The 22,441-nt window shown below is 46.8% G+C and overlaps 1 protein-coding gene across 2 annotated transcripts in view; it reads right to left on the bottom strand.

Moving 5' to 3' along the window:
• Tbxas1 (thromboxane A synthase 1) overlaps positions 1-22,441 on the bottom strand; it is a 217,743-nt gene that overhangs the window by 53,123 nt on the left and 142,179 nt on the right. For both annotated transcript variants that reach the window (XM_046434075.2, XM_046434074.2), the window contains 3 exons: positions 6,112-6,200; positions 4,185-4,333; positions 2,430-2,560 (listed from right to left, as the gene is read on the bottom strand). In XM_046434075.2, the coding sequence (XP_046290031.1) occupies positions 2,430-2,560; positions 4,185-4,333; positions 6,112-6,200 (369 nt within the window). The remainder of the gene's footprint in view (positions 1-2,429; positions 2,561-4,184; positions 4,334-6,111; positions 6,201-22,441) is intronic.

Genomic DNA, 22,441 nt, shown 5'->3' with positions numbered 1-22,441 from the left:
AGCTCAGGGCTAAGGCTGTGGGTGTCGCACATGTTGGGGCCAAGAAAGCGAGCCCTCTGCTTCTTTGGCATCCGGCTCAGACTAATGGCTGAGAAAACGGCCAAGGGTCAGCAAGAGTCGGCCTCTTCATTCCGCCCTGACCCTGCTCCTGTAGATGTCTAAATGGCATCCTCGAGGGCTGGCATTCCCCAGCATCCCTCTTGCTGTTTGGCTAACATGGTGGCTGCTGCAGTCCCACAATATCCCTGTGAACGCAGAGCAGATCCAGGGTGGGGCAGAGATCTGGGGGTTGTGTCAGAGGGAAATGAGCACCCACTGCTCCCCTAGCCAGCGAGGGACTCCACAGCATCCCTGGACCTCTCAGGTGGTCCATTTGGACCTCCTCAGGGTGTGACACAGTTGTGGTCCCTGAGACTTGGTGTGGCTTTGCAGGGGTGGGGATGATGACAAGGCATAGCCACGTCCATACCATGTGTTTTTCCAGGGGCAGAGGGCAGCTGGCAGTCTTTCCTCTTACCCCAGCTCAGCCAGCCTGCTAAAGGGCCAGCGGAGGCTTGCAGAAATGTGCCTTCACCTCCAGCTAATGAGGTTGGAAGGAAGGGCTGCTCTCCAGGGCTTCTGCGCAGCAGAGGAACATGAGTGTGGACGGTTCCTATTATTCACAACGGCATCATGGAGGCTATCTGAACACTACCCATTTAGGACCCAAACAGTGCTGGTTTATGGTTATATCCAAGAAAAATACGCGTCCTGATAGATGTAGGTGTCTAATCCACCCAACGGCTGGAGCTTAGAAAAATATTTACCTTTTAACATCTGCGCAGCATTTTCTCTGCACAAACACACATCTGCTTGATGGAATGCATACAGGGTTCCGATGGCTTTCAAGTAAGTTTTCTTAGTAACCTTATAGCTTAGACTTGACACGGGCAGTCCTGGATTTGTGGTGGGGAGGTTTCTCTCAGATCAACTCATTGTTTGAAACAAATAGCTTTAGAGTTTATAAAACGAAAAGCTCCAGGCAATCCCAGTAATCGGATCTTTAAAAACCTCTCACCTCTTAGTAAGTCACTCAGTGAAACAGTTTTTTTAAATTTTCAGCTTGATTCCACAACCAGTGGGTTTCAGGCTTGGAGTGTAGGGTGTGGGGAGTGTGTGTGTGTGTGTGTGAGAGAGAGAGAGACAGACAGAGAGAAGGCTTACATAGGGCAGTCCTTTACAGTGCTATTAAGGTTCAAGATTTTTCTTTATCCTTCCTCCCTCAACCTGTCTCCCCGCTGCCCAGAAGACAGCACCTGGACAGAAGCGCTCTGTCCTTCAGGATTCAGAGTCACGCTAGGTAGACCAGTTAGCTGATTCCTCCCACAGCTCCAAGCACATTCAAGTTGAGTTTATAGTGGTGTGGGCCAAGGGCCCAAGAGTTTGTATAAACCTTCCCATGTCTTGTGGATCCAGATGCACTTGCTATACAGTCCCCAGGGTATGAAGATGAGAGGACAAGGCCGCCGCCCAAGGCTGCTCTCTGAATCCAGCCACTAATCGACTCTGATTTCATTCTAGGCCAATGCTTTAACCATTGGACCTCATGAATTCCTCTGAGCCACTCAGTCTTTGGGAAAACCCTTTTAAAGCTCCATCTTGAACAAGTCAGTTAAGGAAAAGCCCTTTCAGCCTCGTTTTTCTTTTCAGTAAGTTTCTTGAATGCAACGAGGCCCTTAAAGAACAGCATTTATGCATGCATGAGCATATCCGGTATTGAAATGATCTTCCTTCACAGTGAAAATTCTTACTTCTATTCTTAGCCAAGTTCAATCAACAAATATTTACTCGATTCTCACTATGTGCCAAGCAGAGTGCAAGTCTGTAAGGAGGAAAGAAAGCTCTAGATCTCAAATGAAGCCTGCTAAAGAGACCAGAAGGCACTCAACCACAGATTTTGTAGCAACATCTTCTGCCCTGAAAGGGATTGTGGGATTGATTGACAGTTGCACAAACTTCTCTCTAATATTTATGCTATTCATGCTATGACACTCCGTCTTGCCATTTTTCAATAAAAAGAATATGCTCATGAAAATTACATGGGGCACATTTACCTAGAAGATTCTTATGGGCTTCTCTAACCTGCGCTTGGGGTGATGTTTGAGCTGGAGAGGCAGTTTGGGGGGGGGCAGCGTTCATTCTGGTGGCCATGTCAGGGGAGGGGCCCATTGCTCGGGGCTTTTCCTCCTCCTGTCCTTTCCCACCTCTCCTCCCCGTTCTCGTTGACCTTCCACTTTGCTTTCCACTGCCCCTGGAAAGCTCAGGGTAGCAGATTGCTGGAGGACAGCATGGCGTGATGTGTGGGGTTGGGAGGGAAGAAAAAGGAGAGAGAGCGATGGCAAATTAGGTTCCATTCTGTTTCCAGGCTGTATCCTATTAAAATACGTTACCTCTTCTGCAGCTTGCTGGTCCCGAAAGGCAATCTCATTCCTAATGAGTTTGTTAAAAAAGCCATTCAGTTCATCTCGGTTCTTATTGGGCAGAATCCGGGCCAGTGGGACCATTATGGATGGAAATGATACTTGAAAGAAAAACAAAAGTGGCATTGAAAAGGGGGCCATAATAACCCATGACTATTAGACGCCTGTTACTAGGAAGCAAGTGCCCTCCTTGAATCCGAGTCATTCCGAAGGCCTGCCCCCCCCCCCCCCCCCCCCCGCCCCCGGGAATCACTGCTCCTCAGAGCTGGGTTATGTCTGGCTCCATCTCTGTCCCTGTCACCATTCCTTGCACATAGTAAGCACTCAATAAATGTCTACCTGATTGACCAAGTCCTCCCCCTCAGCTGGCCCTCTACAGGAGGTCTCAGCTTGTGAATTAGTGGTTCAGGTTCTAGATATTCAGACTGAGGTCTTTCTGTTCTGTCAAGAGAGCAGATCACAGGCTGTGCTTCAAGTCTTAGCAAAGGGTAGAAGCTCATTTACTTTCTTAACTTTCTGGTCATTTGCATTTCTTTCTCTGGACAACTGTCCCCAGAGCAACCACCTGAATTGTCTCTAAGAGCTACTACTATAAGGCTGACACAGTGCTGGCCCCATCCGCCATGGGCTCCTCCCTTGCTTGCCAGATAAGCCTGAGTCCTTGATGCTGTGCCCTTGGGATAGGCTTCCCTGGGTCAGCGCCACCTAATCCCTCCTGGAGAGTGGCTCTAGACCCAAGGGCTGAGGCCTGGCCACAGGGGAGCTCAGCTCCATGGTGGGCCTACTGCACACAGGGTTCTGGGCTGCAGCTGGGCTGGAGAGGACAGTTCTAGACACTCAGGGGTCTCAGAACACTCTGCCCAGTTAAGAGGCAGAGCGATCAGGGGAAGCAGGGACTATGTGGCCACCATCCCACAGGACACAGGATGGGTCCCGTAATTCAAGGGATGGGGCAGGAAGAGACTGCTGGACCTTACACGGACATCTACAGTTTCAGTGTGGAGCTGACGGAGGTGACAGGGCCTCCCATGAAACTGGTTAAGAATTTACCCGCCCAGCAGAAAGGCCAGAAATCAGGGCGAGTTCACTGATAGCAATAAGAGCGCATCAGTGCTTCCTTAAAAGCAAGAAGATGCTGGAGTTGGCCGGGGGGCAAAAACTCATTTGTAAAATAAAAATGAAGCCAATGGACCTGTCTCTGTAGCATTAGGCCACCTCCTAGTCACCCACCCAGCAATTTCTATGTTTACTATGCAAGTGTAAACAACTCCGTGTTTGCCACCCAGTTTCCTAGTTTACTGTACATTGGGCTTCCAGTGAGAAGTCTTCTGAAGAGGATTTTGCTGGAGGGGAGAAAAATGTGCTAGAAAATGAAAGGTTTTTGATTCTAGCCTTGGATCTGCCTTTTCAAGCCTCAGTTTTTTCATCGGGAAAGTGGGGGCAAGGATATTTCTCAGAGGCAGAATGGCAGGAGTTAAGGAAGCAATGCGTTCAGAGTGTCGCCACCGTTCTCACCTCCATGGTGGTGACAGAAGCCAGGGCTACCTGTGTTGGTGATAAGTGGCTCCAGGCTGTGATAAGAGAACCCTGGTGACTCCAGGAAGACCCCATCCCTGCAGGGCAGCTTTCAGAGACCCTGGAGTGTCCTTTCCTAGCAGCATGGATAGAGCCTGCAAGTGGCCCCAGGTCTGGCCTTACCCGCCCCCCGGCAGGAGCTGTACTTACACAGTAAGACCAGGAGAGGCCTGGGGATAGAGAACGCAAAGAAACGCCTGCAGGATTCCACAAAGGGGTCCTCGGGAACCTTCCGGGAGTCCACCTGGGTGCCGAAGGCCACACTGGCCACCAGGTCTGTGGTGTAATAGCAGTAGCACCTAGGGAGAGGGGCATGTTTGAATTTGCAAGGTTGCTGGCCTTGGCCCTGCCCCCATGCACCCCTCCCAACAAAGTGGGGGTCCCCAGCTACTGGGAGATCCTCGCCCTGCAGAGGGACTTGAGACGTGGGAGAGGAGCTGCCGGGGTGCGCAGCCGCAGCAGACTGTGGGAGCACGTGGGGCCCCCAGCGAGCTCACGGAGGGCATGGCTAACTCAACCACCGGGTTCAGGCGGCCCGGACCCAGCAGAGCAGAGCCAACTACCAAGAGGCACATTTTACATTCTCTGGCCTCTGGAGGAGGGAACCCTGGGGCCCCAGAGCCTATAGCTTTGCCTCGAGGCTGTGCCTGGAAGGTCAGAATCCAGTGATTAACTGGTATCTGTCGAATTGTCATTAATGAACAAACAAACTGATGGTCTAGTTTTATTAACTTTTCCCTCCTTTTCTTCCTAATGATTTTTACAGTTTTTTTTTTAAAGAACAACAAACAAAAAATGAGGACTCTTCCCACTCAAATAAATACCAGACGAACTTTAGGACAGGCTTCACGATCTTCTGTGTGTTATTACAGAAAGCACACTTTGCACTTGAGAAACAAACAGAGGAAAGTATCTGGCAGTAGCTCCAGAAACTTTGACCTCTTGGGCCATAGGAAGCCTGTCTCCCAGAAGGCCATTTTAAACTAGAATTATCTTCTTTTTTCCCCTTTTGCTTTCTTCCGGGAGAAGTCAGCTTAAGTTCTTTTTAGGAAGACTAACAACTGAGTTATTAATATCCTGGATAATTACAAGGTCTATTTCTGTCCTGGATGTGGGCACTCATTTAGTGCCTCTTCGCCATCAGTTCCATAGCCACTGTTTTAGTAAGGAGTAAATGACATTTCCAGATGACTTTAGAGTTTTGACTGCTTCTCTTGGAAACGCTTCTACCACCAATTTCCCATTTGCCCGCCCGAGTAAAGACAAAACCGAGGCTACTGAACGTGGCTCCATGGGATCCTAATGGCTGGAGATCTAAGGGTTTTAAGAGTTATTTACATTGCTTTCATAGGTGACTGGCCACCTTATCTTCAGCCACCTTCTGCATCCTATAATCAGAGGGAATGTGGTTGAGAAGCCCTGTGGACATGTGAATGTTGGTGATGATATTGTGATTTTATTTGCCCTGATGATCATGAGTCAGCGTCCAGGTGATTTGCTGTAAGCCAAGATTTGGCATCAAACAACTAAAGGTTTCTAGGAGGAAAGCCAGATAAGCAGGCATTAAGTGTAATGTCCATGCCGTGGTTTCCGTGTGGAGGTGCTAAACTATTTTTTTTTTTTTAAAGGACTTTGATGGATTTTTATTTTATTCATTTATTTATATGTGGTGCTGAAAATTGAACCCAGTGCCTTGTGTGTGCTAGGCAAATGCTCTACCACTGAGCCACAACCCCAGCCTCTGCACTATTTTTCTTGATGTGAAAATTCACACTCTCTCCCCCAGGTCCCTGTCCCTTCTGCCCAGGCCTATTCTTCCCGCCCTGGGTCTGCAGAGGGAGGCAGACAATCCAACACTGCAGGGTTCTCTTCAACAGGCCACGCCCCCTCGCTTCTGTTTCATGTTTTAAGTGGGTTTCATTTTTTTTTTCTCACGACTCAGTCCATCCATACTTTTATGAGCTTCTAGTATTTCTATAGTTTGTTACTCCCAAGCTAATTGTCCCCTGATTAGGTACGATTACAAGAAGCAGCTGTTTAAAACTGTGACTTCTCATCTGTCACGTCGCATCCTTACCTCTGGATGTCAAACGCAGCCCCAGACTCTGCATAGGTCTTTAAGTGATCCAGGAGAAGGTCACAGGCTTGGCTGATGAGGGGCATCATCTGATAATGGACAATAAGGTGTCATCAGGGCCTCAGGCAGACAGCAAGCCTGAACTGGCTGCAGATGATGAGGTTAGATGGGGTGCTTTCTGGGAAAATGGATTTTGTTCTGAAGGTAGTTTTTATACAGCTAAGATTAGGGAGGAAGCTCCAAAATTCATGAACATATGTAAAATACAATAACTGCAAACATCTATTTTGGCTTAAGGAAGCTTTTTGGAGGAGAAACAAAAAAAAAGGAAGAAAGGATTTAAAGTAAATATGGCAAAATAATCATGAAAGTGATCATTAAGTGCGTAGGATCCGCGTTCGGTTTCATGGTGTAGTTAGCAAGGAAGTAACAGACAGCACTCCATGTGCCCTGGCTCTGGAATTAACCCAGGTCCCTGTTTGCTTGTTCCAATTATAACTTAGATCTTCCACTAGAACATAAACTCAGTATCCAAAGGGACCTAAGGTCATCCATTTCAGCTTCTTAATTAACACAGAAGTTATTTTTAGAGCGTCTCTGATGAGTGGTTATTCATTTGTGCTTAAGCTGCTTAAGACTTTGAAATCAGTGTGGCTCTTGACTTCAAGGGGGCTTCTCTCTCACACAAGGCAATGGCTGGTTCCTTTTATTAATATTAAAATATTTACATCATGGAAAATTTCCCACAGAAAGGTGGAGAGCATGGGATCATGTAGCCATTACCCAGTTTCCAAAAATTTAGACATTGGTTTTGGTGGCTACCCAACAGACTTGTTGGGTGGGTGGAATTCTGTGGGGCTGGATGGGCATCTTCAGGATGTGTCAACTTCAAGCTGGAAGTCTTTAGGGAAGTTATTTTAACCAGTGTCTGTTCTAGAACAGCACCATAGCTAAAGCAATATGCTGTCCGCCATTGCTCTGAACACTTCTTATGGAAATTTTGAAACGTTACCTTAAAGGGTTTAGATTTTACTATTGTGACACTTGACCATTAAGTTCCTGCGGGCAGGAGAAGTTTGGCCTGCTCATTTCTGGATCCCCAGAACACAGAACAATGTCTGACACATAGTAATCATTTGTCAAATGAACCGATGAATTTTAATGATTACACAATACCTACTCTTTGCTCTTAAAATACTGAAGTATTGGGGAAAGTTATAAGACGTCAGTCTCCTTGCCAGGAGGTACGCTATTGTGCTGAGGCAAAATCTGACTCCTGCTATTGTTTGGGTCTCGAGTGTCGCCCCAGTCTGTGTGCTAAAGGCCTGCCCCAAAGAGTGGTGCTATTGGGAGGTAGTAGAACCTTTAGGAGGTGGGGCCTATTAGAAGGCCTTGAAGCCATTGTGGGTGTGCTGTTGAAGGGGATTATGGGACTCCAGGCTCTTCCTCACTCTCTCTTTCACTTCCAGCTATGAAGTAAGCACTTCTGCTCTGCCCTGAGCTCTCCACCATACATCGAAGCAATGGGACCAAAACATCATGGACTGAAACTTCTAAAACTATGAGCCAAAATAAACCTTTTCTCTTTATAAGTTGATTATTTCAGGCATTTGTTATAGTGACAGAAAGCTAACCATTGCACCCTCTGACAACCTCTCTTTGGTTTCATTTCTAACTACTTCTGTATGATAGTGCACTCAACATTCAGACGACTGTATTCATCTGCAACTCTCCTTCTGCAACACAATTGTTCCCTTGCCTTCTATGCTCCTCTAACCACATGGTTTGCACATCTCTTTAATCTTACTGCTCCTCCTTTTTTTTTTTTTTTTAATAGGGTCCCTCCTAAAAGGCAGCCCCATAAATGGAACAAAGTGTTATTTCAGGTGTGATCCAGTAAATGGTAAATGAATCACTTCCTGTGATCTGTACCTGGCATGTCAATCTCAAGGCCAGGTTGACTTTTTCAGACAGTGATAATACAGACAAATACTGAGGTTCAGGTTAATGAAAACCACAAGGTCTTCTTCATGAATCATCGCCATGAGCAACTGATTTTTTGGCCCTTTAGCATCCATTCATTAGAATGGCTTTACATTTATATTGCTTTTATTTCTGGAAAAAGTGCCAGAGTTGTATTATGAGCAGAACAATCTTTGAGCTACCCTAAGGCATTCAGGTGATGGAGAAGCCAGGTAAGGTGGGGCAGTTTGGGCCACTGGTGGTGGGATATTGGTAGGGAGCACACAGCTTTGCTAAAACCCTCCCTCTGACAACTCCCTGCAAGTGAGCCCCACATGCTCTGTGGTGTAAGGAAAGACTCGTGTCACCAGGTCCCCTGTGTGCTCTGCTCTCCTCTCTGAAGTAGTTGGTCCCGAGAAGCCCTGGGGGGCATTCCTGTGGAACGAGATTGGAATGTGGGCTCTTCCTCTTCGTCTCCTCTAACATTTGCTAAGTGTGTCTTCTAAGTCTTCCTTCAGTTTGTGGCTTTGGAGAAAGGTTCAAGTGCAGAATCCTGTGGCCCTCACTACCAAGCTGTTTTAGAAAATCGCAGAATTTTCCACGATCCTTCGGCCAACCACAAACAAACCTCAGTAAATATTGCACCAGGCCCCATCTTACCAACGATGGGCTGCGGTGGACTTTGTCAAATGATTGACTAAGGCAGAAATGTAATTTACCTCCACAACCCATCCTGGAGTCCACTCTGTGCTGACCCTTCATGACGACTGCAGTCTTTTCTAAATTCTCACAAATCATGATTTTAATAATCCGTCAGTACAAAAGTGGTGTAACTGGCCCCTTAAATGGCCTCTGAGCCATCATTCCCAAGATGCCGCTGACCTCTCTAATATTTGGAGAACTCAGTACTATCAAAGCCACATTTCTATGACTGACTTCCCTGGCTACTATATTCCTTCAATTATTTTAGTAAACTTAGTGGTATGAATGCACACTATTTTAATAAAATCCCAGATATTGAAATATCTCTAAAGATGTATTTCAGAGGAAGAGTAACCTGGTAAAAAGCTGTTTGAAAGGAAGTCTCTTTAGATACCAGGCTCAAAGCTTCCTTAGGGTAACAAAAGAGATGCAATATAAAATTTGATTTACACACAGCTCTTCAGAAGCACGTCCTGTGTGTTGAGAGAGATCCACTCAGACTGAATCCAACCATAGGCCTGGACAATGCAAAAGGGAACCAGACCAGCTGCCTACCATCGGCTCTTCATGTGCTCTCGACTAGAATGCTTTGTTCCTGGCTGACGTGACTGCAATTTTCTACTATACTCTGCCTGCTGTCTGTTGAGCGGAATGGATAATGACATTTTTATTTGGGTTAATGTGATATGAGATGGGGCATGTAATATGAAAAATGTTTTTAAAAGCAATGTGGAGAAAATATTGTAAGACAGCAGAGCATGATCTGTATCTTAGCCAGCAACCATGGTTTCAGGTTCTCTTCCTCGCTTATATACAGCAGTTATGGAATATTTACTCTTACATGAGTTGCATGCACACAAAAGCTCTCTGATGGGCTTGCATAATCTTTATACAAACTCCACAGCTCTTCCCCTAGGTTTTTGGACAAGCAGCGAATGTGGCATGTGCACACACGTGTGAATAGATGAATCTATGATGCCATTATCCCTCGGATCTTAGTTAAAGGCTCACATTTGTGGTTGTTATGTTTCATCTTCTTCATAGGATGAGTGATTTTTGTTTTGGTTTTATTCTATATTTTTCATAATGCACACCTATTGTATTTATAATCACATAAAATATTAATGCTGTTAGGTTCTTTTAAAGTGATTTCTTCCTGAGATGTTGTTTTGGACTGAATGTTCCGTATCCTCCCCCCAAATTCCTGTGTTGTCATTCTGATTCCCAGGCTAGCTGTATTTAGACATGGGGCCACTCAGGAAATCATTAAGGTTAAATGAGGTCGAAAGAGTAAGGCCCTGACCTGAGATTAGTGTTTTTATAAGAAGAGACACCAGAGGAGGGAAGTGCTAGGACGAATACTGGCCAAATTATATTGTTTTGTTGTGTGCATATAATATGAACAACGAAAGTATGTGTAAGACAAATCCCACCATCGTGTACAGCTCTAATGCACCAATAAAAAAATGTAGAGGAAAAAAGGACTCCAGCGCTCCACTCCCCCCACCCCCACCTGTGCACCCAGGAAGATGGCAGCCATCTTCAAACCATGAAAGAGGCCTAACTAGAAACCAACAATGCTGGCACCCTGGTGTCCAACTTCCAGGCTCCAAAACTGTGAAAATACATGCCTGTGCTCTTTTGCCAAGGCAGCCTGTGTTGACTAAGGCCAGGGATTGCATTCCAGCCGCCAAGCCAGTTTTCCATTCTGTTTCTCTCACCTTTTTCATTGGTTGTCCCTGTTGGAGATGGTCCTGAGTGGATGGCTGGACCGCTATTTGGTAACTAGCAGTAACCACTGAGGGTAAAACACCATCCTCAGCCTGGGAAGGAAAGTCCCCGAAGAATTTCCCGCTTAACCTGAAGTTTATTACTTAAGTTTCCATTTTTGTTTTGCTTTGTAAAGGACTGTACCAATGGTGTCTAAGGGGCAGACAGAGGGCAAGAGAGTAGATCCCAAAAGGTGGGAAGGCTTTAGGTCTTCATGTATCATTTAAAGAGATGACAAAATCTCTCTTGGTGATGAGACGTGGTCACCGCAAGTAGATAGGCCCAATGAGCTGACCCTCTACTGCCCTGATCTTGGAAGCTGGCTGTTTTTTCCAAGGCCCCATGCAAATGTCTCAACCTGAGACTCCTTCGCTTCCTTGGAAACCTAGGAGGTTGGTGGAGAGGGATTTCAATTAACCCCTCATCAGACCCCTCTCTGAAAGAGATCAATGCCAAGCAGGCTGAGGAACTGCCCTGCTCAAAGCGGAGCTTGGAGATGATCCCCAGAATTCCACCATAGCAGCTCCTTCCTCGAGGGTAAGAGTTGGCCTTGTAGGGTGCACTTGCCCAGGGAGAGCAAACGCTCTAAGCCATTATCAGTGGTTACGTTTCGTCTCTCTGGCTCTTTATAGTTTTGTGATCTGGTGCTGTTTCCTTAGCCTCACTGAGTTTCTTTTTTTCTTTCCTTTTTTAAAATAGTTTTTAATTGTTGATGGACCCATATTTTATTTACATGTGGTGCTGAGAATGGAACCCAGTGCCTCACACATGCTAGGCAAGCGCTCTTCCACTGAGCTACAACCCCAGCCCCCTGAGTTTCTTTCTTTATTTGCAAAATAGAAATAATATCTCTCTTGAAGAGTTGTGACAAAAATTAGAAACAAAATATGTAAAACACAGAGAACTATATGGTCCTCTGGAGGATCCCATACCCAAGAATGGTTGAGACTTCAGGAATCCTCTCCCCTGTTCCTCCCAGACGACCCCACTGTTCTGGTCTCATTATTTGATGTTGCTTCTTTTCTTTCATCTGTCCCTTTGTCTTTATCTCCCTGCTCACCCTCTAATTCAGGCTTTGCCACCTGTCACCTGTGGTAGCATAGGCATATTTGTGGTCTTAGTGTAGTGCCTGACACATAGGTGTACTGAAAAGTGATTTTTCAAAAGAGCCTCCAGTTTTTTCAATTTCCAATCCATCCTATACCCAGTCATGAGTATAGGCCTTCTGAAAATACTTGTTTTCTGAGTATTTGCTTTTCTGAAACTCTCTGGAGATCCCCACAGACTAAAGGAATGACACAGACTTTCATCCTGCCTTCCAAAGCCCAGTAAGAACTGAATCCTGCCAGTAACCACGTGAGTCATTCTTGAAGCAGATCTTCCCTGGTGAAGCCTTCAGATGAGTTAAGCTGCCAAATTGACTACAACCTGGACCCTAAGCCTGTGGTGCCTGAGCCACAGAAACAAGGATCAAACAAATCGTCGTTTGCAGGCAATCTTGTTACATAGCAATAGAAAGGTAACTTACTCTCAATGTGACTTCTTGGGCAACTCTCGTAGTTGTCATCCATGATTGGAGATCTGGGGGAATGTTTCATATCAGGGATGAGCACCGTGATCCTTGGTCAGTTTTGTAGAAGTATCTCTATGAGGACTGGGTGAACACTCCCCAAGAGAGCTGATGTGGCAGGCCCCATGACACAAGAGTAGATTTAGGGGTTCTTTCTATCTTAGCATGAATATGATGTAGTTTGCTAAAAACCTGCCCCAAGATCCATGATGGTTCTGCCTCTTACTTTGGGCATAACATTTGAACCTTTCTGAACTTGGGGTTCTTACTCCAAATGAGGGGCTAATTGAAAAGAGCAGTAACGTCCCTCTCCACCGACCTTCTAGGTTTCCAAGGAAGCCATGGAGTCTCAGGTTGAGACATTTGCATGGGACCTTGGAAAAAACAGCCAACTTCCAAGATCAGGGCAGCAGAGGGTCAGCTCATTGGGCCTATCTACTTGCAGTGACCACGTCTCATCACCAAGAGAGATTTTGTCATCTCTGTAATGCCTCGACTTCAGAATCATACATGAAGACCTACAGAGAGGAAACTGAGTACTTTTGTGTTCAAATAATTTTGTGAAAGTGAGAATCAAAGCTGCAGACTCTCTGACTCCTGGTTTGTGGCCATGTTCCCTTTACCCTTCAGTTCAATCACTTCTAGGTTGTAATTTCTCTCTATGCAGATCTGGTGCCATGAACTTGAGAAAGAAACCACCCCCCCCCCCCCCACACACACACACACCCTTTAAAAGCCTTTGGAAGCCCTGGGTGTTTGGAGAAGGAGAATCTCTGAGTACTGAGGTGTGGTGAGCCGCTTCTGCCGTTTCTGCAGATTATGGTCGCCATTACAAGATGGCGCTGGCTCCGCTGTGGTCTGTGACAAACAACTTCTTATCTGGGAAAGTTGGCACATGATTTTTCATCACCCTGTGAGAAAGTTCCACGTGGCAGCTTTGCATTGGGGCTTGGGATGCTTTATTAAGGCTGGGAGGGGCACCCGAGAGGAAGAAGAAGAAATATCCAGGGACCTGAATAAACTGTTGAAAGAAGATTCTCGAGTTGCGTATTCCTTGCGGGCAAGGGGTCGCGACACTGAGGGAGACATATTTCCTGTGTAGGAAAGAGAGGATGCCTCTTGTGTTTCCTTACATTCCTAAACTAAGATCCCCGTAAGTTGATGTGTGTAACCCAGGTGAGTCATCGATCCATGCATGAAGAGAGACTCAGAAAAAAACAGACTGTCACCCTAGCACCAAACATGACCCCTGGTAGCCTGGCTACCTTGGGGGGCTACTATAAAGAGGAGACTCCAGAGGTACAATCTGCAGTTCCCCTCATCTGCTCCAGAAGAGTTTGTCCCCCTACCACCCACCAGGTGTAGGGAACGTCTGGCATCTTGGAGACTAAACAGCTGAAGTGGAATTCTTTTTCCTGCAGGTGACTTCTGAGCAAGTCACTCTGCCATTTCAAGATTTGATAGCTCCTGGCTCTCTAGTGAAGGACACAACAAACACTCCCCCTGGCACAGAATGGCCATCTCTACGTGCTTCAACCTACTTTTCCAGTTCTCTCTCACTAATCCCTTCCATGCACGCTGTGTTCCAGCTGTTCCCTGAACACGCCCTGGGCTGCCTGTCCAGGTGACTCTGTTCTCGCACTCTGGGCCTGTAGCACACCTTCTCCCACCATCAGAACTCAGCAGCTTCATCCTGGGTCAGTTCCAAGGCTATTCCCTTTGCCCTGAAGTGGTTTCTGATCCTCAAAACAGGCTCTGTCACCACCTCCCACTACTTGGTCATAATGCAGTAATTGATGTGCCTTGCTGCTCTTTATAAACCCCTTAAAGACAGGAAGTAATAAATACTTGTAATATATGAATTGAACATTTCTTCCTATTTGATGCTCAGTAAGTGCTGTTATTTGGATCTGGAATGTCTCCCAAAGGCCCATGTATTAAAGGCTCTCCAGCCTGAGAGATGGGCCCTACTAGGAGGTCTTTAGGTCATGGGGGGTGCCATTGAAGGAGACCGTGGGCCCCTGACCCCTTCCTCTTCTTCTCTTTTGCTTTCTGGCCCCGAGGGGAGGGTTTTGCTATACCAAGTTCTCCCACCATGATGCTGCCCCCCACCCCCAGCAGAGGTCTAAAAGCAACGTGTCAATTGCTCATGGTCTGAGACCTCCAAAACTGTGAGCCATAATAAGACTTTTCTCTCTATTAGTTGATCATCTTGGATATTTGTTATAGTGACAAACAGCCAACTAATCCAGTAGGACTGTGAGTAATGTTGGTTTGGAACTGATGTCAAAAGGGAATTTTCTGAATACATAAGGGTGATATATAAATAAGGGTGATCTAATGAGGGCGGGAGAAAGTACTTACACTGTTGGTTCAAAAAATGGAAAAATTAACACCTCAAAATGCTCTAAACTGGTGACTAACAAATGAAAAAATTAATTCTAGCTAACGAAACTTATCACTGCCTTCCTCCACTACACCAGTGCTAAACGCCACCCAGATATTAAAAACATCCGTGACTCATTTTTATGCAAAATGTCTTGCTGATAAGTATCAGCTCTAGCCATCTAGGTGAATAATCAAGTGTCGTTTCTAATATGTCAGTGACTCCTGTCAAGAGTTGTGACCAATTAGAACTCACTCCGGTGAGGAGGTGGCTGCTGGTGTTGCCAGGCAACGGCCAAGCTTTGAGGCATTTCGATGCTCTTTTAGATTTAACCAGCAGCAAGTCGGAGTGACATTATGATTCTGGCAAAGGAAAGCCGAATTATAACCCAGGATGGGGTAGCCGGGACGAGGAGTGTGTTTTCTTTTAAATGCAAATGGAAAAGGAACATTTTAACTAGAATTTAAACAGTCCATCATTACACCGATTTTAATTAGGAGATTAGGTGTCCGTGGAATACAACTGTGCCACGGGATAATGGTCTCTTGCTGCTAGATAAATACCCAGACATTCTGGAAAATGGGCAACTGGTCAGGCAGGGACAATGTATTTATTTTTGGACCCTGAAGTATTTATTGCCACAGCCACACTTGGTTATAATGACTTTCATTTTTATTGTTCAGAAGGATTAAGAAATAAAAGCAAATATTAAAAATAGACTGCTGCAGGCCGATGCTGCCTGGAGAAAGCTGCTTGCTCCAACATTATTGGAAAACCGTGTTCTGCCTTAGAAGCCCCCGAACGTGGCTGTCTGGTGAGTTTACAGTGGAAATGTAAAGGCCAAAGAAAACTGTGATGATGACTGTGATCCTGCAAAGACTTTTGCTCTGAAATGGTCACAGCTCTGCATTTGCTCGTAAGCTGGCTATATCAACTTAAATTTTTGAAAATGGGAGTCATTCCTGAGTAATATGTCTCCTCCAAGGCAGGAAAGGCCCAGAGGGAATAATAACCGCATCTGCCTCTGACCCGCGTTCGTTATTGACTATGCCTTCCTGACAGAAAACATCTGGATGGAAAGTGAAAAATTGGGCTGATTCTCAGTGCTGGGCAAGATGCCCGCCACCCGTGTGAGTGTGACTTTCTGAACACTGGGTCCCAGGGCACAGCAGTGTGGTTGGCTTGTTTGGTCTGGAGTGACACAGGCCACCCTGACCCCGGCTGAATGAAGAAATGCCCACCGTTTATGTTGGGCTTTGAGGACTGAGAACACACAAGCTGTCGGAGATGATTTGGGCATTGAGTGTCCCTCCAGAGGTCCATATGTAAAGGCTTGGACCTCAGGGTGGTGGTATTGGGAGGTGCTGTGCCTTTAAGGTGCTGGACCTGAGGTCACTAGGAGCATGCCTCAAAGGGAACTGTGGGACTCTGGTTTCTCTCTCTCCTTCAGTTTGAGATGTGACCATTTGCTCCTACATGCATTCTAGCCATGAAGTGCCACCATCTGTCACCCTCCCTGGAGGCCAAACCAATAGGGTCATTTAATTTTGGACTTTGAACCTGCAAAACTTCAAGCTAAATAACCTTTTGTCTTTATAAGTTAGGCCTGAGTATTTCATTATAGTAACACAAAGCTGACTAATATGCTGCCACATTAGGTTGGGTCTTCAGTGCTTTCAATTTGGAAGTTGGCCTCTGCTAGAGGAACTCAAAAATGAGGTTCACCATGGAAGCTGCCTGCAAAGGCCTGGGGCCCAACAGCATTGTTCCTCTCACTAGCCAATGAAGAAGTTAATTACCCATGTTTTCACTGTTTGAAAATCTATTTTAACCCAGAATAAGCAAAACAGATTTATTTACTAAAGATTTTCCTAAGTCTTTAATGTGCTAAAGCACATGGTGACTCCCAAAGAAGATGGTTTGCAATTATTTCACCAAATTATGTGACCTTGTCATCCTCAATGATTTCAAAATCTTTTCCTTAGTTGTGTTAGCTTTCCATCACTATCACAAAATACTTGAGATAATTAGCTTATGAAGAGAAAATGTTCATTATGCCCCATAGTTTTGGATGTTCCAGTCCATGATCAGTTGGCTCTGTTGCTTTGGGTCTGTGTGGCAGCACGTTGTGGTGGGAATATATGGCGGAGCAAAACCTCTCACCTCGTGGCCAGGGAGCAAAATTGAGGAAGGAAGGGTGCAGTCCTGCAATCCCTCCAAGGGCACACCTTCAATCACCCGAAGACCTCCTGTTAGGCCCACCTTTCCCAGATCTACTACCTCCCAACAGTGTCACCTGTGGGACCAAACCTTTAACACAGAGGAGTACTTTGGGGGACATTCCAAGGTCCAAATCATAGCAGTAGTAGTTTGTAACTTGAAGTTCCTTATTACATCAGTACAGTTCAGATGATTTTCACCTTAATGTGTTCTTTTTTTCCTGCTTACAACTAAAGGTTACCTGCCATTTTTATGCTGACTCACACAATCTTAGAAAAGTCTCCGGAAGTTATTCTTACGGACTGAATATTTTTCAAATCAGAAGAGCTTAGAGGAATACACAAATATGTGGATTTCACTGTGTTCTCCCTCTTTCAGATGAGCTACAAAATTTAAAAATAAAACACATGCTAACCTGGGTCCTCAGGGGCTCTTGTTATTTACATTTCCCCCTCAAAGAAATATGAATTTAGTTTTGAACTTATTTCCTGAAATAAAATTTATTTACTACCTGATCCATAGAAAAGTTTTACCCAACCCCAGGATTACTTACACATTGCCTTTGACAAGGGATCTAGCCAAAAGACTACCAAATTCTAAATAAATCTCTTTGTTGCCCTTTTCAAAGCATTCATCCTTGGGGTGGGGAGGAGGGAAACTGGCAGGATAATCAGGCAGAATGATCCCTAACAAAAAAAATCAGTGTTTTCCCAGCAATGCTCAGCTATGCTTTCATCCAAACCCCAGTAACTCATCTGTCGTCGGACTGTGACAGCAGAGGTCTCTTCTTCCTGAATCAGGTCTGCACCAATCACATTTTCAGAGCTGGCTTCTCTAGCTCTACATATTATCCCTGGTAAAAGTGGAGCCCAAACCCAGTTTCATTTTAACTAAAAATATGGCGTAATGACATAAAGCTGATTTTAAAGTAACTCCCATCATCATTGACGGAGGCAGACTAATAGCCACGTAAGTAAAGATGGGGCCATTTAGAGCCTTTGATGCTAATGTCACTTACAGACACAGGTGGACAAGGATATAGCGGCCACAGTTCTAAAGAAAAAGCCTCAGAATTTCAAGGGAAAACAAGCCTCTATCCCAAGAATACACTCTGAAAAAGTCTCAAAACAACGTAAGTCCTCGGAAAGGACTCAAGGGGCTGATATTTCACAGCTACTTCTGGGAAAACTGACTCAGGTACCCACAGCTGAGTACCTGTGGCTCAGCCTCTCTGAGCTGACTCCGATCTCCGTGTCTCATTCTCTTTGTGTCCTTGTGACCTGCTTTCTCTATTTTTATATGTATACACTGTGACCCTCCAAAGAGAAAGCCAATAACTTGCCACATCCTCTTATGTAACTGTTTCTTGATAAAATGATTTCCCTTTTATTTTTTTATTTCAGTCTTGTCATATGCCATTAGTTAGGATAGGTAAAAAGCTTCTTGGGTCTTTGATTTATCATCCATCCATTCAGCAACCATTATGGAGTGCCTGTTATGCACCTATTGTGGGTAGTTAATAGTAAAGAAAAAACCAGAGAAGAGAAAACCTCTGTCCTCCTGAAGCATACATCTAGCAGGATGAGACTCACAATAAAAAAACAATAAATGAGTGAACTACATGGATTGTTAGTGCTACGGGGGAATAAAGCAGGCGAGGGGCGGGGCTGCTGGGGTGGCACCCTGGGCCTCAGAAGCAGTGGGTGTGAGACGGTGAGACAGGGACGGAGAGGAGCCTTTACAACAGATGGCTTCAGCAGGACTCATGCGGGGGACAGGTTCTCAGTCACCCTTAGGCATTGCAGTTCTGTAGGGCTTGGGGTGGCTGCGGTTATATATTTTTTAACAACTGATCTTGATACAGACCTGGGTCCCACAGTGAAAGCCAGTGACCTACAGTCCAAGGCAGCTGGGAGGCTAAAGTCCAAGGAAGTGCCCAGAAACTCACTATGTTGGTGAATGAGGTTGTTGTGGTTTGGATATGAGGTGCCCCCCTAAAGCTCCTTTGTTACGAATATTCAGAGGTGAAATGAGTGGATTGTGAGCATTGTAACCTAATGAGTCCATCCTCGTTTGAATGACTTAACTGGGTGGTAACTATAGGCAGGTGGGGGCGGGGCTGGACCAGGTGGGTCCCCAGGGGTGTGCCCTGGAAGGGTGCCTCTACCCTGAGGCCCTTTCCCTCTCCTCTCTCCACTTCCTGGCTGCTAAGAGCTGCCAGCCTTCCTCTGCCACACTCTTCCGCCATGTTGTTCTGCCTCACCTCAGGTCCAGACCAAGAGTTGGCCAACCGTGGACTTGAACCTCTGACACTGTGACCCCAAATAAACCTTGCTTCCTCGAGGTGGTTCTTGTCAGGTGTTTTGGTCACAGCGACAAAAAGCTGCCTAACACAGAGGTTGTCAGGATACTGCTGTGGGGGGCTACCCTCCCTTTTGTCTCCCTTCCACCCATCTTCTCTGCAGGCTAGAAACCACTTCCTGGCACATTCTGCATCCCGTCTACACCATGGCTTAAAATGACTGTTTTATGAGCTTTTTCCGCTGCTGCAACTCAAAGATCCACCAGAACAATTGTAGAGGAGGAAAAGTTTATTTGAGGGCTCACAGTCCATATAAGACTGTCTCCATTCCTTGGGGCTCGAGGTGAGGCAGGACATCATGGCGGGAGAGTGTGGTGGAGGGAAGCAGCTCACTTCATGCTCAGGAAGCAGAGAAAGATTCCGCTCTCCAGATACAAAATATGTACCCCAATGCCACGTCCCAATGCCCCCCCCCTCCTCCAGCCACCTCATTGCCACTCAGTTAACCCCTATCAGGGGGTTAATTCGCTGATTGGGTTAAGGCTCTTGTAACCCAATCATTTCTCCTCTGGGCCTTCTTGCCTTGTCTCACACGTGAGCTTTTGGGGGACACCACGTCTAAGCCACAACAATGACCTCCGTGCTCAGAACCCCAAACCTTCCCCTTCTTAGGCAGAGGGAAGCTGCTGTTGGGGTTCGGAAGCCTCTTTCATAAGCCACTGCTGCACTGGGGCTCAGGGAAGCCTGATGTGTGCTTCAAAAGACCTCCTCTTCAGGGAGGCACTGCCGCCTGGGTGGGGTGGGTGAGGGAAGTCCTGGGCACATGAACTACGGACACGAAGTGCACTCGTGGCTCACACACCTCCAAATCCCACCTCTGTCACCCTTTTGCATTCTGTGTTTCCTCCTGTGTGAGCACAGGGGACACCTTTGATGACCCCTGGCTTAAGATGCTCTCCCCTTCATGTCCTCCTGGCTTCCATTTCAGACTGTTCTTCCTGAATGTCCCTGGTAGGTTTCTCCTCTGCTCCTCCCTTAAATACAGTTCTTCTCAGAGCCCTTGTCACTTACAGGATGCACTTCCTGGGTGGCCTCACTGTGTCTGTTTCGGGTGATCGTCTTTCCTCCCTTTCTCCCCCGAGCTCCAGGTCCACTAGGCTAAGCTCTCCTCCATGGGTGTCCTGAGAGGCCTCCCGGAAGCTCACACTCACCAGTCCAGCGTCTCAGGAGGTGGGGGAAGTTGACTAGCCCACCCCGGGAGTGGGATTCTTTCCATAGAAACCCAAGGACCTGCATCGAACTCTCTGGGGCAGAAAGACGACTTTCAGTGGAGCTTCAGGTTGACTGGGGTTATGTGTTAAGTAGTGAGGCAGCCCCTAGGGGTGCTGTCTGGGGAGTCGCTTTGCTTTGCCCTCCACCACCGCAGCCCGGCACCTTAGTGCTGTGAACAGATCAGAGGAACTTTATCTTCTGCAACGGATTCAGGCACTGAGGACTTGGTTTCTGAACCAGCAGATGCTTTGCATCTCGGGAGCAGGAGCACTGCATTGGTTTGGGCAATGACAGTGGGTCATTTTCTGGAGTTTTTCCTGTAAGGTGCTGAGGAAACCTAGACCCCATCAGACTCCTTCATCAACGAATCAGAGCTCAAGATGAGATAAGTTTTCCCCTGAACTAACTTATTTCCTCTCTGTCTCCCTCTCTCCCTGTCTCCCCCTCTCCCCCTCTTCCTCATGCCCTCTATCAGCTTCTTTCTAACACAACGAGGAACATCTATAGTGCTGTGAGGTCATTGCTTATTGACGAATGAAGACGTCATGCTTGAGCTGGTGCCATCAGCCCTAGGTCACCCTCCCCCCACCCCACCTTTCCGTTCCCTCACTGTTTTAGTGGTGGGATTTGATACAGGTGGTGTGGAACAGTGGTCATTTTTTTTTTAAAAGACAGTCCCTTCCTTCAAACAAATTCTTCCATGGGACCTCAATAGATAAGAGATAAACGTGGAGCAGGATTAATCGCCCCAGTGAACGCAGAGGTTCCTTCCCCTCCTCTCGTCTCGTGGGAAGTTTCTAGTGATGGTGTTGCTTGGTGCTGGTTCTCTATTAGCCTCACCTGGGAGCCGGAGAAGCTCCTGGAGTCGGGGCTGCCTCTCAAACCCAACCAATCCAATCTGAATATCTAGGAGGGGGACCTGGGCAACAGTGGGCTTCCAAGCTCCCCAGGTGACCGCCATGGGCCCCCGTGGCCCAGGATGGCCGTTCCTTGCTGTACCCTCTTATCCAATTGAGCCTGGGAAGAAGGAACTGAGCGTGTGTGGGCCCGGGGCTCCCCCACCCCCACACGGGTAGCGGCTACAGTGGACCCATTCTGGATGAAGGATCCGCAAACCCACCAGATCGCAGGGGGCTGCATTCACTCAGCTAAGGCGAGTAGGGAAGGAGGGCACTCGATTTCCTCTGCCTGAAACCTGTTTCCATACCTCAGTCAGCTCCAAACCTAGGCTGCAAAGGGAGAAGCGGGCTGTGACCCCTCAGCTTCCAGAGGCCCAAGGACTCCACTGCCTCTCTCTGCAGACTGCCCCCCTCCCGACAGTGGGAGGGGGGCTTCAACCCTCCTAGGTCAGAGAGGCAGCCACACGGATGTAATGTGAGTCTAGCCCTGGCTCTGCTACTCACCAGCTGTGTGATCAGAGCACTCGCTCTGTCCATGCCTCCGTCTCCTCCTGGGTAAAACAGGGATGGCAAGGACAGTTGTATCCACCTCACAGGGATGTGGTGAGCATAAGAGTGTCCATAAACATGGGATCCCTTGGAGTGGTGCAGGATCCACTCAGCTGGTGAGTGAGAGCTAGTGGGACAAATGGCCCATGTTCTGCCCCCAAGCGTCAGAGGCTGCTCATGAAAATGCAAATCAAATTTTCATGATTCACGCCTGTAATCCCAGCAGCTCAGGAGGCTGAGGCAGGAAGATCGAGAGTTCAAAGCCAGCCTCAGCAATTTAGTGAGACCCTAAGCAACTCAGTGAGACCCTGCCTCTAAATAAAACATAAAATAGGGCAGGGGATATGACTCAGGGGTTGAGTGCCCCTGAGTTCAATCCCTGATACCCACCCCCTCCAAAAAAAAAAAAAAAGAAAAACAACTTCATCGAAAACTGTCAGGCTCACTAGTTCCTGAGTGTGTTTAATTGCATAGGGAGGAAGTGGGGAGCCCTCTCTCTTTGGGGGGATTTCAGATTCATAGGAATTCAGTCAGGGCCCTGTGGCTGAGCATCTTCAGACTGAGCTAAGAGGAGCTTTAATGTGTTAAACTGAAGACAGGCTACTCGAAACCCAGTGTTCTAGAATAGCCACAGCGATGGCTGAGTCCCAGGGCCCTCCAGCCAAACTGAGGAAGGTCACTTGCTTTGGAGCTGCCCC

The sequence above is a fragment of the Marmota monax genome, unplaced genomic scaffold, assembly GCF_021218885.2.
Source record: "Marmota monax isolate L192 unplaced genomic scaffold, Marmota_monax_Labrador192_F-V1.1 WCK01_AAM20220418_F8-fsc00122, whole genome shotgun sequence".
In the NCBI taxonomy this organism is placed as follows: Eukaryota; Metazoa; Chordata; class Mammalia; order Rodentia; family Sciuridae; genus Marmota; species Marmota monax.
Note: the sequence above shows the minus strand (reverse complement) of the source record. Positions and strands in the feature narration are given on the sequence as shown.